Source organism: Capsella rubella, unplaced genomic scaffold (genome assembly GCF_000375325.1).
Source record: "Capsella rubella cultivar Monte Gargano unplaced genomic scaffold, Caprub1_0 scaffold_5, whole genome shotgun sequence".
Classification (NCBI taxonomy): domain Eukaryota; kingdom Viridiplantae; phylum Streptophyta; class Magnoliopsida; order Brassicales; family Brassicaceae; genus Capsella; species Capsella rubella.
The window spans coordinates 2797952-2813571 of NW_006238919.1; the positions used below are offsets into that span (position 1 = coordinate 2797952).

At 32.3% G+C, this 15620-nt stretch overlaps 2 protein-coding genes and 2 long non-coding RNA genes across 5 annotated transcripts; 2 read left to right on the forward strand and 2 right to left on the reverse strand.

The window, feature by feature from the left end:
* The first annotated feature begins 3291 nt into the window (after positions 1–3291).
* On the forward strand, positions 3292–4091 carry LOC17887054 (zinc finger AN1 domain-containing stress-associated protein 12). The gene is made up of 2 exons (XM_023783001.1): positions 3292–3451; positions 3531–4091. The coding sequence occupies exons 1-2, from the start codon at positions 3344–3346 to the stop codon at positions 3984–3986; spliced, it is 564 nt and encodes a 187-aa protein (XP_023638769.1). The 5' UTR covers positions 3292–3343; the 3' UTR covers positions 3987–4091.
* Positions 4092–4839: 748 nt separating this feature from the next.
* Positions 4840–7100, forward strand: LOC17885390 (probable inactive serine/threonine-protein kinase fnkC). Its single transcript, XM_006291442.2, has 6 exons — positions 4840–4844; positions 5132–5365; positions 5471–5643; positions 6140–6422; positions 6499–6656; positions 6744–7100. The coding sequence occupies exons 1-6, from the start codon at positions 4840–4842 to the stop codon at positions 6899–6901; spliced, it is 1011 nt and encodes a 336-aa protein (XP_006291504.2). The 3' UTR covers positions 6902–7100.
* Positions 7101–7520: 420 nt separating this feature from the next.
* LOC111830384 lies at positions 7521–12213 on the reverse strand. Its single transcript, XR_002833695.1, has 10 exons — positions 12159–12213; positions 11948–12010; positions 11549–11769; positions 11266–11375; positions 11086–11178; positions 9613–9711; positions 9257–9512; positions 9087–9176; positions 8354–9002; positions 7521–7695 (listed from the first exon to the last, which is right to left on the reverse strand). It is a non-coding gene; the product is annotated as an uncharacterized LOC111830384 (long non-coding RNA).
* Positions 12212–15383, reverse strand: LOC111830385. 2 transcript variants are annotated; one of them, XR_002833697.1, is made up of 7 exons: positions 15296–15383; positions 15141–15174; positions 15022–15067; positions 14442–14631; positions 14178–14234; positions 12600–12692; positions 12212–12439 (listed from the first exon to the last, which is right to left on the reverse strand). It is a non-coding gene; the product is annotated as an uncharacterized LOC111830385 (long non-coding RNA). The 2 variants fall into 2 exon arrangements; XR_002833696.1 differs by having other exon boundaries at positions 14442–14878.
* Positions 15384–15620: the final 237 nt, after the last annotated feature.

Consider the following 15620-nt stretch of genomic DNA (forward strand, 5'->3'; position numbering starts at 1 on the left):
AACTGGAAATCATGGCCTTCATGATTTTGGAGAAAGAAGTTGTACGAATAATCAAATTGAACCAAGAAACGAGGAAGAAGAGGAAGAAGCAGAGGATCATGATACTACAGAAGAAGATGAAGCGGAGGAGATAAGTAGTTCACCAATTCTAAGAAGATCACAGAGAGAAAGGAGAATGCCAACTTATCTTAACGATTACTCTTTGCTACTTGAAAGGGAGTTATCGTTACTTGCTCTTAATGATGAGCCAAGAAGTTTTCAAGAAGCTAAAGACTCTAAGGAATGGTTACATGCTTGTCAAGAAGAGATTAACTCCATAGAGAGGTTTAAGGTGTGGAATCTGGTTGACATGCCAATAGGAGTCAAGCCAATCAGACTGAAATGGGTTTTTAAGATAAAAAGAAACTCGGATGGAAGTATCAATAAACACAAGGCTCGATTGGTCGCAAAGGGGTATGTTCAACAGTTTGGAGTTGATTTCGACGAAGTATTTGCTCCAGTAGCAAGAGTAGAGACGATCAGATTTCTTATCAAGCTTGCAGCCGCACATGGATGGCAGATACATCACCTCGACGTAAAGACGGCCTTTCTTCATGGAGAGCTTAAAGAAAATGTGTATGTTTATCAACCAGATGGTTTTGAGATCAAGGGGAGTGAAGAGAAGGTGTACAAACTAAACAAAGCATTATATGGTTTAAGACAAGCACCGAGGGCATGGAACAACAAGCTTAATAAACTTCTTGTAGAGCTGAAATTTACCAAGTGCAGCAAGGAACCTACCGTATATCGAAAACAAGTTTGTGAGGATCTCTTGATCGTGGCTGTTTATGTTGATGATCTCTTGGTCACAGGTACAAGCTTGGAAGTGATAAGTCAGTTCAAAACAGAGATGTCTTCTAGCTTTGAGATGAGTGACCTCGGAGTATTGTCATACTACTTAGGAATCGAAGTAATACAAAACAATGAGGGAATTACTTTGAGTCAAACCCGATATGCACACAAGATCTTGGAAGAAGCTGGTATGAAAGACTGTAATCTTGTGCATACTCCGATGGAAGTAGGTTTAAAATTGTCCAAGTCACAACACGAGAGAGAAGTTGATGCAACGACTTATCGGAAACTCGTCGGATGCTTTAGATATCTGTTGCACACAAGACCAGACCTATCATATGCTGTGGGAGTCTTAAGTAGATATATGCAAAGTCCTAGGGAGTCACATTCAGCAGCAATGAAGCATTGTCTTAGGTATCTCAAAGGAACAACATCGCTTGGTTTAGTTTACAAAAGATGCACAAGCATACCCAATCTCGTTGGCTATAGTGACAGTAGTCATAATGTTGATCCGGATGATGGTAAAAGCACGGCTGGTCATGTGTTCTACTTTGGAGATAGTCCAATATCATGGTGTTCACAAAAGCAAGAGACTGTTGCATTATCTTCATGTGAAGCGGAGTTTATGGGAGGAACCGAGGCAGCCAAGCAAGCCATTTGGCTAGGAGATCTTCTAAGTGAAATCACAGGAAACTTGAGTGAGAAGGTAACCATACGGATAGACAACCGATCCGCCATTGCTATCACTAAAAATCCGGTGTTTCATGGGCGTAGTAAGCACATCTATAGGCGTTATCACTTCATAAGGGAGTGTATTGAAAATGGCCAAATTGATGTTGAACATGTTCCGGGGAGTGAGCAAAAGGCGGACATTTTAACTAAGGCACTTGGAAGAATCAAGTTCAAGGAAATGAGAGAGCTCATTGGAGTTCAAGACTTGAAGAGTGATGAGATCAAGCTTAAAGGGGAGAATGTTGACTTAAGCTTGAAGTAAGCTTGGAGTGCAAGCATAAGAAGATTAGGATTAGGTTTTATATATTTAGGAGTTTATCTAAATATATGTTTTGGTGTTATCTCCTAATTAGAATAGGAGTTATAGACTAATTCTTTTCTTATATAAGGAGATGTCAAGGTGTGACATAACTTGTGAGAATTGAGATTGAGAGATTGAGAGCTTTAGATTTTGAGAGATTTTCCTAAAGTAATAAAAGAGAGTGATTCTTTTATATTTGATCTTGATCTTTTAATCTTTGATTCTAGACCCAACATATCATCGCACTGGATTGTGGAGATATTGAGATTGCTAGTAACGATAGTAACACTCGACCATTTTGTTCTCGATGCTCTCGACGTTGCATAGAACCTGTGGTGTATAGGAGGGAAAATGAATATTTTTGTACTTTGATTTGTACGATGTAGTGAAGCAAGAAACACTTACATGAGATCATGTAACTTGTATGAGAGAGATCAAGCTTGTACCAAGGAAAATATTTGTTTGAATATTTAATTTCTAAATTAAATGTGTAATATTTTGTGAGATCATGTTTGAGTATTTGATCCAAAACTTTTCTGGAATCTTAGGCAACAACATCTTCCTTGCCACCTATTTCTTTTGGTTGATATGGAAGAACATATATGGTTCCATGGTTTGATTATGTTTATTTATCATGTTTATTTATTTTCACAACAAATAGATAAATATGTGAATTTTATATTGTATTGCAGTCTAGATCATGAAATTAAATTTTTTCAAAAGCTAAACTGACCAAATTGATCAACATAAGTTGGGGAGACATCATGAGGTCAACATATTTAGAACAAAAAATCAGTAAATCCAAATTTTGTTTTGTACAATTGATAATACGATTCGATGATTTTCAATGATTTTTGCTCATATTTTTTTTTTTATGTTTTGCCTTTTGTTTTCTAGTTTTATGCTTCTTTTTATCTTTTAAAAAAATTTCTCAATCATCCTCAATTTATAACTCGATTTTTTATTATTTTTAGTTTGTAAATTATGCTTATGTGTCGTGTTCATAAATCATAATATTTTCACGAAATAATTGACAGTGCAACTTTACTTTTTCATAACCAAAAAAAAGGAGAAAAAATAAAATAATGGATATAATCCCTTTTTTTTTGTGGGAATAATGGATTAAATCCTTAACAACAAAGTAAAAGAGTAAAATGGTTTATTTTATTTTTAAGGAATAATGGATTAAATCCTTATTTTTATTCAAAGCAAATAGGCCTAAATTGGGCCTGGAAACATCTAAAACCGCGTTTCGTTTAAAGGAATTTATCTTTTCCACATAAATCCAAATAAAGAAAACTTAAAATTGACAACGAGAGGAAGAATCCAACTTGGACGCTGGCTTCATCTCCAAGTCAGCCTTAACCTCTCTCTATATAAATTATACATAATCAAGAACACAAGAAATCGAAGAACAAAAACAAAAACAAGAACTCATCAAGAACATACCAAGAAGTTAGACAAGAGAAGCTAATAGCTATGGCAGGAGGAGGAACAGAAGCGTTTCCTGATCTTGGAGAACATTGCCAAAACCCTGATTGCAAATTACTCGATTTCCTCCCTTTTACTTGCGACGGCTGCAAACTGGTAAGCATCTTCTTCAGAATCTATCAATCTTTTCTTCCATTGAACCGTTTCTTGATTCAGAATCTTTGTGTGTGTGTAGGTGTTTTGTCTAGACCATAGATCATACAAGTCTCATAACTGTCCTAAATCCGACCACGGGAGCAGAACGGTTTCAATATGTCAAACATGTTCTATAGCGATTGAAACAACAGGTTTTGACGAAGAAGGAATCAAATCATTGCTTGAGAAACACGAAAAGTCAGGAGATTGTGATCCGAACAAGAAAAAGAAACAAACGTGTCCTGTCAAACGTTGTAGAGAGGTTTTGACTTTCGCGAACAACCTTACTTGCAAAGATTGTGGAGTCAAGTTCTGTTTGAAACATAGGTTTCCGACAGATCATGTTTGTAACAAGAAGACCGTTACTAATTCAGGAACAAGCTCGAGGTGGAACGAGAAGTTTATGGAAGCTTTGAGTTTGAGAAACGAGAAAAGTTGTGGAAGAGGAAGCTCTGTTAATTCATCAAGATCTTCGCCATCAGTTAGATCCTTTTAGTTTTTTTTTATTCTCTTGTTATAATTTGCATCAACCAAATCATTCTATACTTTCTCATGTATTAACACAATTATTGATATGACATTTGTGTTTCAGAGAGTCAAATTTTTTATTTTTTTTGTTCAACCAGAGAGTCATATACAGTACAATGATTTTTCAATAAAGGATAAAAAGTGATAAATTCCTTAAAACGTGCACTATAACATACAGTATTGTATTCTTTTGTTTTTTGTTTTTTGTTTTCTTGGTCACCAACATAATGTATTCATATGGCACAATGTAGGAACTGGGCCAAACAATATGAGGCCATTTTGGACGAAAACGTTCTTGATAAGAGTTTTAACTGGGCCAAAAAATTAATACAAAACTAGTGTAATTAGATTTAAACCTTAGTCATGTTTAACGGTGACATCTTAAATTTGTTTTTTAAACATCTAAAAGTGTGTCTTATTTAAGACACAAATCTTAATTACTATACCAACATTTTCATTAAACTTGAGTGTTATGTTCTCAGATTAACTTTTAAAACACCCTCTAAATCACAATTGTACATGTTCTTAGGACGAATGGAAGTGTTTAATGAGTTTTTTAGATAGTTTCTTATTATTAAAAGTAATTAAGAAAATAAAACAACAAAAAACTCTAAACAATCGATCCTAATTATAAGGATTTTTAGAAAAGTTAGGAACCTCTTACGTGTCAGCATTTCATTGGTTAATAACTAGAAGACGAGAAATAAAAAAACAAATCTTCCTTATGGAATTCTTAACCATTTAAGGTAAAAAAAAGTTTAAGAACTCTTATATTGAGATAAACAAAATTTATATTACAAAATTTGTTAGAACCATTGGAGATGGTGTTAGAAGACTCAAACTCTTGCTCTCTTGCAAAATCTTTACTTAAATTATCAGTTTTCACACTGAGTTTTTATAATTACGTATGCTTAATGATTGAGTTTAGTTTAGGTATTCGACTTTTTACGTCCCGCACGAAAACATAAACGATTAAATAGTCATTGGTAGTTGTGTCCATTTCTTGGTGTTTGGTAGCAAAAGGTATTGTCTCTAGCTAGTGTGTGCTGTATCCATTGTAGGGCTTCAAATGTTTACGGTCCTCCTCGTTATTTCGTCTTCTTGCTAAATTAGGTACTACTCCTATAGTTTATTAAAACACGTGTTGAGCTCTCTGACATCATCATCATCCATTTCTGTTGTCGATAGCCTTGTCTCCTCTGGTAAGCTCTCTGACAGGAGAGAGTTATGGAGAGTTAGTCAACCGTCTACTTATTGTCTCAAAATCGAATCGTTCAGAAAACTCGCCACTTCTCCAAACGCCGAAAAGTACGAATCCCGTCCTTTTCCATCCGGTGGATACAACTGGTACATACTCTTTTATGTTACTGTTTCGCGCATTTACTTGCATCGCAAGTTACAAATTAAAGAATTATTTGATGGTTAAGAGTATATATGTTCATTTGCAAACAGGACACTTCTTGTTTATCCTAAAGGAAACGTTAAGGATGGTGCTCCATCTGATTGGGTTTCAATGTACGTCCAAATAGACAATTCAACAATCATTAACACTCCTAAAGAAGTTTACGCAGAAGTCAAATTCTTCATTTATAACCGGAAAGAGGACAAGTTTTTCACATATCAAGGTACAATTGCTTATCCTCCACCCGTTTTTGTTTATATGATTTTCTAGGATTTTTTTTTTTGTCAACATCATAGTAGGAGGTCAGCTCAAACGAGCCAACTTGACGGAACATTATTTACAAACTTAACAATATGCGAACTGACACGAGCTTTAAGATTTTTCTAGGATTGTGCATACAAATTAAGAAATTATCTAAGTTTTGTGTGATTTAAGATAAAAAAAACATCATATAATATCTACTTAAACACAATTCAACCAATAAGAAATTAATCTGCATAATATAACTTGTTAAATAATAAAAGCTAATTAATTTTGCCTAAAAATTATCCAAAAAACATGTCCAAAAAATATCTAGATTGACCAAAAAAAAGAAAAATTTATCTAGAAAAGAAATGAGGGAGTATTTAACGACAATTTTTTTTTTTCTTTTTACATAATTTCAAATCCCAAAACATGCATTTACAATACAAAATCTCATACTTATGTTCGGTCCACAGAGACGGATGCAAAGCGTTTTTTTCTGTTCAAACCATATTGGGGATACGGTAACGTTAGATCCTACGGCGATGTAGCCAACCCCGACGCTGGTTGGCTTTTCGACGGTGACAGTGTTTTATTCGGTGTCGACATATTTGTCACTGAAGTGTTTAACAAATGGGAAGTATTCTCCTTCACTAAGAGTTTACATAACCGCCTTATCGAATGGACAATACCTAACTTCTCCAAACTAGATCAACTATTCTACCTATCTGAGATTTTTGTGATCAGAGACAGAAGCTGGTGAGTTTCCTCATATGTCATAACTGGTTTAAGTAACATACTGATTGAATAATATTTTGGTATATGTAACTCTTAGGGCATTGAAAATGTATCCAAGAGGCGATGGAGAAGGACAAGGGAACTCATTGTCTTTATACGTTGTTGCGGTTGATGCTAAGCGGTATGAAAAGAAATACCTAAAAGCTAAGCTACGTATTGTAAACCAGAAAGGTTCTAATGATTTTGAGAAGAAAGGTAAAATAATAGTCTGACTAATGTTACTTACTCTGTTAATATTGTTCTTTAGGATTTAACAATTAATTATCGCTATCTTATCGACAGTCGAAAGCTGGTCAGATCGAGCAAACAGTTGGGGATTCCAGAAGTTCGTATTGTTTGCTGATCTTAAAGATACTTCTAAAGGCCTTCTTGTGGATGATACATTGAAGATAGAGGTTGAGTTTGATGATTTCTCTAACACTGAATACTTCCCAAGTTAAGTTTTGCCTTACGCAATCGATAAGCCGAACATAAGAGTCTCGAACAAGACAAGGGAACCATACCGAAGATAATTGGATTAGCCAACCATAGCTTTGCGTTTTACTTTCAAGTGTTTCTGTGTGTAATAATTGGAGAGGGTTGTTCTTTCTAAGGTTGGGAGCTTATCTACCACTTCTCATGCTCTTTGTGTACTTGATCCTATCTAAATAAATGAAAACCATGAATAAAGGCATTCTCATATACCTACCACTGAAAATTTCTAATATCTTACTTCATTCAAGTTGCGACTAAGATCCAATATTGACTGTAAAAACAGAATCTTTAAAAACAACTTCAAAATAAGTTTGCCTATGATAGTATATATACTAATAATATCACATGGTTTCTTTTATCTTCACTTCAAGTTACGACATTGGACACTATCTTTGGTGATGCACAACATTTCCAAAATGTTTCTTTTAATTTTAATTTTAAACCAAAAATTTTAATGTCAATCTTAATTCCATATGATCATGTTTAAACTAGGTCCGATTTGTTTTCAACATATTTTAATTTAACACTTAGTTAAAACGAAAAAAAAAAATCATTTTTATTAAAAGTGAAAAAACTTTTAAAAATCAAAATCATTACGGTAAAAAAACAAAATCATTAATTTACAAAAAGAAGGTAAAAAGGTACCTGACAAGGCTGTGATGTCTTGAACAACCGCTTTGTTACACAACATCTTTAACGGACACAAATTTAATTTGGATTGATTCACTATATAATCCTCTTATGGATTGCTTCTTTTGTCCTTAAAAGAAAACAAGAACCGGAAATGTAAGACTCACCGCGAATCAGTCATAACTCTGATGAAATTCGGCTAGTCAAAACATATTTATTGTAGATTAGTTAGTTTTTTGATCCAAACAAACTGATGGATGCAAATGAACTGAACATTACAATACGTGAAAACATGTTGAAGTTATACACCTCGAGCACAAAGGATTTTTTCAAAGTATTTTAATTTAACACTTAAATATTTTAAAACATTTTATATAATGATCAATTTTAGTGAAAAATCAAAAACATTTACTTAAAATAATATTTATAAATTTATGAAAAGCCTTAAAAGCTTCTAAGTGTTAAATTTATAATACGTGAAAACATGTTGAACTTTTACACCAAACTTACGGACCACAAAAGGACTGGATGCTAGGTCCGATTTGTTTTCATCGTATTTTAATTTAACACGTAGTTTTAAAGTTTAAACTAAAATTTTTTTTTTTTGGATAAATTAAGAATTAAAACTATTTACTTGAAAATTTATTTGTTAAAAACCTTGATATTTAATTTTAAATCATAAAAATCAAAAAGAACTTTTAAAAATCAAAATCACGGTAGAAAAAAACAAAATCAATATTCTTAATTTAAAGAAAAAAAAGGTAAGAAAGTATAATATTAGTACGTACCTGCTTAGATTTGGAGAACTGAACGTTGACATATGAGGATCTATGATTGTTTTTCACTTCCGGTTTTGCTCTCTTCCTTCTCCTTTTCTCTCTTCTTATAAAGCTTCTCGAGGACACGTTTCATTAGAAGCTAGCATGAATCCATATTGCTGAAGACACTTCAACATTGCTTTGCTTTTGAGTCCCTGAAGGAAACCTTGTGCATATCTCTCTTATTCATCGTTAGCAACATTACTTCTACTCTCTCGGCTTTAGACTTGAGATCTTCTATTACGGTTTCCATGTCCCATATTGCTGACCACAACATGTTGTGCTGTTCTTGATTTGCTTCTGATGATATACCTTTAGAATTTTGTAATTGAACTTCTAACTCCTTGACGAGAGAGTTCACCTTCTTTGAGAAAATTTTAGTTCCTCAGTAAGTTCAAGATTTGCAGCAGTAAGCTCTTTAATCAGCTTTTGTTCAGCTGACTTCACATGTTCTCTCAAAGTGAGCAGTTCTGAAACTATCTCACTATTTTCTGCAATTCTTCCCTCAACCTTTTTGCAACAGAAGATCTTTTGCTTCGAGTTGTTCAGTGCAATCTTCAAGCTTAGCCGTAAGTTCGGAGTCCCGTTAGGCTAACCCATTCAGACTAAACTGGAGAATCTGTTGGGCAACAATTAGCACTTGGCCACACGTTTCACAAGATATTAACCAAAGAAAACAAGAACAGGAGATGTAAGAACTTACCATTCACGGCGAATATCTGTCACAGTTCTGATGAAATTCTCGCTAGTCAAAAAATATTCATTGTGATCCTGATGGATGCAAATGAATCACCTGCCAAACCGAGAATTTAAGCATGAGATAAACACAAGAGAATAATGTTTTAAATGGACACTGAATATGTCTTGACATACTTAGTTTTCTTTGACTGTCAAGTAATTGCCAATGCGTTCCAAGTGAGCCATGTCCTTCCTTAGGCTGCAACTCTACGAGGTTGTCCTTTAATAGTACATCCATCCAACCAAACCACTTCAAATTCAAGAAAACAGAGGATTATTATTACGAAGACCTCTCGCTCGATTCTTCTCTTTACTTTTGAATTTTTCGTCTCGTAAGTCTCCGGTAGGTAGATAAGATTCAATATTCCGGTGAAATCGGTATTGAATCAGACTGACGAAGAAGAAGAAGAACAGAGGATCATCAATCGATGAAACAAAACGAAACGAAACAAAACGAAACGATGATATAAAAATTTACTTTCCAATCTTACCCTTACGGTTGGTTACGGATCATCATCGTCTCCCGTTGCTTTGATTTCAATATGTCTCTCTACTTTGATGGATCATCATCATCGGAATTCACAGCGACTCTGTATGTATGTAGAACAGACGAAGAAAAAGAAGAGAGTTTTTGATTTCTCTCTCAAAGGAAATTAATATTACTCTTACAACGGTCATATTAAATATTATAGGAAAATTAATATTTCCTTTTTATTATTTTCTTAATCGTAACGGTAACAAGTAATATTACTGTTTACAACAGTCATCTTTATTATTACAGTTATCAATATTCAAACATGCAATTGGTATATCTAATTAATTAAGAAGTTTAAAGAAAAGGAAATTTTATGTTTTGTCTAACAACGGTCAGATTAAAATATATTTTGAAGGATATTCATACTATGGTTTCTGTTATTTCTTCATTGCAAAGGTAACAAAATATATATTTTTTTTACAAGAGTTAAAGTTTATTTTCAAGAAAAATACAGTAAAACCTTTATAAATTAATACTCGATAAATTAATTATCTCTATAAATTAATAAAGTTTTGACCAGTGTAGTTTAGACGTAAGATAATAATTTTTTTAAAATTCTTTGTAAATATATGGTTTCATCAATATTATAAATTAATAATTAGGTAAAATTTTCAAAATATATGTATATATAGATACATTAATTTTTGTTAAAGTTTATTTCTAATATAATATCAAAAATTGTTAGCATTTTGTTTCAAGACATAATAATCATTATTTTCTTTGTAACTGATTATATAAAATACTAATTATCATGATTAAATCTTATTTTAAATTTTTTTTTGAAATTTTTTTTGAAATTTTTTTCCAAATTAGTAAAATCTCTCTATAAATTTATTGATACATTGAAACCTCTACACATTAATAGATTTTCATGGTCCCAATATTATTAATTTATAGAGGTTTTACTGTATATAACTTTCTTAACGTCGGCAAGTTTGATTCTATGTTGTATCAATTTTTTTATTTGCTTTTAAAAACGATATTCTTTTGTTAACATAAATTTAACAATATATCTAAAACGACCATGTCCACAAAACTTATTTATTTTTCAATAAATGATAACTTTATGTTAAAAATCAAAATAATTTTTATAAAACTACTTCAAAGCTTCTAAGTGTTAAATTTACAATACATGAAAACATGTTAAACTTTTACACCAAACTAACGGACCACAATGGAATGGATACTAGGTCCGATTTGTTTTCATCGTATTCAAATTTGACACTTAGATTCAATTAAAAAAAAAAAATCATTTTGGTTAAATTTAAATTTAAAACTATTTACTTGAAAATTATTTGGTAAAAACTTTAATATCTAGTTTTAAATCATAAAATAAGAAGTTAAAAAAATATATACTTTTTGTATATTTTTAGATCAAAATCATTATTATTAATGTCAAAAAAAAAGGGGAAGAAAGTATATAGTATACCTGCAAAGGCTGTGATGTCTTGAGCATCCTGAGGCGATTTGGTGATTTGTTCTGTAATTTGAAACCACAAACGAGAGAGGGCAGCTAACTAACCTGTTTATACCTCGATTCACTATATAATATAATCCTTATAAGGATATTAACCAAAGATAACAAGAATATGAAATGTAAGAACTTTACCATTCACCCCGAATATTCGTCACAGTTCTGATGAAATTCTCGTTAGTCAAAAACATATTCGTTGTTAATTACTCACTCAGGCTTGTGATCCAAGCAATTTGATGAGCCACCTGCAAAACAAAAAATTTAACCATGAGATTAGCACAAGAGAACAATGTGTAAATGGAAACTGAATTTAACCAATTGGGATCTTCATCTCTGAGAATTTACATTAACCAAGTTAGTTACGGTAAATTTTAACTGTCTCTAAACAAAAGAGGAAGAGAAAGGGATAATCACTTACTATTAAAAGCGAGGTGACTCTTGCTTCAGCTTCATCTGCTGCTTTTTGAGCCTCTCTAGGTCGAATAAACCAATTCAGTACTACGAAAGAATTGGTATTTATTTGTAACAGAAGAGCCAAGAGGTCTATGGGAGAGGCATCAACAGATGCATAGAGGTGATGAGACTAATACCATTTGCTTCATGAGAGCGTAACTCAGAAACTGCAACTACTATATCCATCTGCATCAGCACTTACTTAGGATATGCAGAACCTAACTCTAATACTTAATTCTAATTGATAATCATACATATGGAAGAAATATATGAGTTGCAGAATAGAAACTGGTGGCAAGTTTAAAAGCCTACATACCTAACCAAAGCTACCAAGAATATATAAAAAACGAAAGTGAGAGTGTACCTGAGAGCATGGCTGAAACCAAGAGAGAATCTCGTTTTGAGGAGTTGAAAGAGGAAGCTCTCTCTGCATGAGAGAACATAACTGAGAAACTGCAACTACTATATCTATCTGCATCAGCACTTACTTAGGATATCCAGAACCAAGACTAGAGACTGCTGATGAGATAACCTAACACTAATACTTACCTTACCAAACGAAAGTAAAGGCGTACCTGAGAGAGCACGGCTGAAACTTAGAGAATCTTGTTTGAGTAGTTGAATTCAGGATATCAATGAAACTAAACGATGATATCAAAATTACTTTACAATCTTACCCTTACGGTTACGCATCATCATCGTCTCCGGTTGCTTTGATCATCATCATCGGAATTCACAGCGACTTACTTAAGCACGGTTCACAAAAGAAGAGAAGCTAAAGAGAGACAAAAGCTTACTTACTTAAGCACAATTCTGTAACTAGACGAGGTTGTCCTGTGTGAATCCAACCAAACCACTTCAAATCAAGAAAACAGAGGATTATTATTACGAATACCTTTCAGTATCCGGTGAAATCGATATTGAATTAGACTTGACTAAGAAGAAGAAGAAGAACAGAGGATCGATTCTGATCAATCATTCAATTTACGAAACGAAACATTACTTTCCAATCTTACCCTTACGGTTGGTTACGGATCATCATCGTCTCCCGTTGCTTTGATTTCAATATGTCTCTCTACTTTGATGGATCATCGGAATTCACAGCGACTCTGTATGTATAACGAAGACGAAGAAAAAGAGAGTTTTTGATTTCTCTCTCAAAGGAAGAATGAAGAAGCGTTGAGTAGAGAGATAGAGAGATAAGAGAGCTTTTGATTTCTCTCTCAAAGGAAGAAGAACAAATTAATTATTAAGTTTGAGAAGAAAAGGAAATTAATATTACTCTTACAACGGTCATATTAAATATTATAGGAAAATTAACATTTCCTTTTTATTCTTTCTTTTATCGTAACGGTAACAAGTAATATTACTGTTTACAACAGTCATCTTTATTATTACAGTTATAAATATCCAAACATGCAATTGTTATATCTAATTACAAATTAAGAAGTTTAAAGAAAAGGAAATTTTATGTTTTGTCTAACAACGGTCAGATTAAAATATATTTTGAAGGATATTCATATTATGGTTTCTGTTATTTCTTCATTGCAAAGGTAACAAAATATATATATATTTTTTACAAGAGTTAAAGTTTATTTTCAAGAAAAAAACAGTAAAACCTTTATAAATTAATTATCTCTATAAATTAATTATCTCTATAAATTAATAAATTTTTGACCAGTTTAATTTTAGACATAAGATAATATTTTTTTTTTGAAAATCTTTTGTAAATATATGGTTCCATAAATATTATAAATGAATAATTAGGTAAAATTTTCAAAATTTATGTATATATAGACACATTAGTTTTTGTTAGAGTTTATTTCTAATATTTTTACTATATCAAAAATTGTTAGCATTCTCTTTTAAGATCTAATAATTATTTTTTCTTTGTAACTGATTATATAAAATACTAATTATCATGATTAAATCTTATTTTTAAATTTTTTTTTGAAAAACTTTCCAAATTTGGAAAATCTCTCTATAAATTTATCGATACATTAAAACCTCTATAAATTAATAAATTTTCATGGTCCCAACAATATTAATTTATAGAGGTTTTACTGTATATATAACTTTCTTAATGTAGGCAAGTTTGACTCTATGTTGTATCAATTTTTTTATTTTTGTTTGCTTTTAGAAACGACATTCTTTTGTTAACATAAATTTAATGATATATCTAAAACGACCGTGTCCACAAAACTTATCTATTTTTCAATAAATGATAACTTTTTGTTAAAAATCAAAATAATTTTTATAAAACTACTCCAAAGCTTCTAAGTGTTAAATTTACAATACATGAAAACATGTTGAACTTTTACACCAAACTAACGGACCAAAAAAGGACTGGATGATAGGTCCGGTTTGTTTTCATTGTATTCAAATTTAACACTTAGATTCAATCAAAGAAAAAAAAACATTTTGGTTAAAAATTTAAATAAAACTATTTACTTGAAAATTATTTGGTAAAAACTTTAATATTTAGTTTTAAGTCATAAAATAAGATGTTAAAAAAAAAATACTTTTTGTTTATTTTTAGATCAAAATCATTATTCTTAATGTCAAAAAAAAGGGGAAGAAAGTATATAATATACCTGCAAAGGCTGTGCCTGTGATGTCTTGAGCATCCTGAAGCGACTTGGTCGTTTGTTCTGTAATTTGAAACCATAAACGAGAGAGGGCAACACTTACTTAGGATATGCAGAACCTAACACTAATACTTAATTCAAAATGATAATCATACGTAAGGAAGGAAAAAAATGACTAATGAACATTAGACTAGTTGCAGAATGGAAATTGCTAGCAAGTTTAAGCCTACCCTTAACAACTTACCTAACCAAACGAAAGTAAGGGCGTACCTGAGAGAGCACGGCTGAAACTTAGAGAATCTCGTTTGAGTAGTTGAATTCAGGATTGACTTGTCTTCACCATTATCTCACCTGTCTTCATCATCAAGTAATTCAAAACTTCCAAGGCTCGCACATGTGGATGATCTTGATTCTTGACAACAGTCCTTATAGCAGCCTCAAGATAGTTCCTCTCATGCTCCTAAGTGTAAAAGATCTCAACAAGATGAAGCCTTTCATCAGAGAAGCAATGTTAGTTGTTGCACACTCATCACAACTAACTTAAGATCAAGACTATATCTCAAACACTTGTTTCAGAAGACCTAAGAACACATCTGTAGCTAATTACACAAATTAGTAAAGAAGAGAAGCTAAAGAGAGACAATGCTTACTTAAAGCAAGGTTCTGCAACTCCAACAACTTCCTACGCTTATCCGTAGTTTAAGTATCTAAAACAAGTCTATTACAGTTAGCTATTCATTCTCTAGACACTAAAAATCATCATCTCTAATTAAATCATTCCTAATAAAGTTATAATAAAGTCTAGAATATCAAATTCAAAATCAAGAAAACAGAGGAGTATTAGGAATACCTCTCGCTCGATCAGGTCTAGTTTTCAAACACTTGTTTCAGAAGACCTAAGATCACATCTGTGGGAAGTTACATAAACTAATAAAGAAGAGAAGCCAAAGAGAGACAAAGCTTACTTACATAAACCACGGTTCTGTAACTCTACGAGGCTGTCCTGTGTGCATCAAACCAAACCACTTCCTACGCTAAGTCTATTACAATTAGGTTTTCATTCCTAATAATAAAGTCTAAACATCAAATTCAAAATCAAGAAAACAGAGGAGTATTCCTAATACCTCTCCCTCGATTCTTCTCTTCAGTTTTGGATTCCGTCGTAGTCAGTCTCCGGTGAAAGCGTCTCCGTGGGTAAGGATTCAATAACCGGTGAAATCGATTCTGAATTAGACTGACGAAGAAGAAGAACAGAAGAGATCGATTCTGATCAATCATTCAATTAACAAAACGAAACGATGATACAATATCAATAAAAAATACTTTTCAATCTTACCGTTACTTATCATCATCGTCTCTCTCTCCGGTTGCTTTTATTCTAATATCATCGTCAGAATTTACAAAGACTCTGTATACGTATGTACTTTTGGATTTAGGGTTATAGAAGAG

Coding starts and splice junctions, on each gene's coding strand:
- LOC17887054 (XM_023783001.1), top strand. CDS start 3,344: ATGGCAGGAGGAGGAACAGAAGCGTTTCCTGATCTTGGAGAACATTGC. Junction 3,452..3,530: donor CTTGCGACGGCTGCAAACTG/GTAAGCATCTTC, acceptor GTGTGTGTGTAG/GTGTTTTGTCTAGACCATAG.
- LOC17885390 (XM_006291442.2), top strand. Junction 5,366..5,470: donor CCATCCGGTGGATACAACTG/GTACATACTCTT, acceptor ATTTGCAAACAG/GACACTTCTTGTTTATCCTA. Junction 5,644..6,139: donor CAAGTTTTTCACATATCAAG/GTACAATTGCTT, acceptor TTCGGTCCACAG/AGACGGATGCAAAGCGTTTT.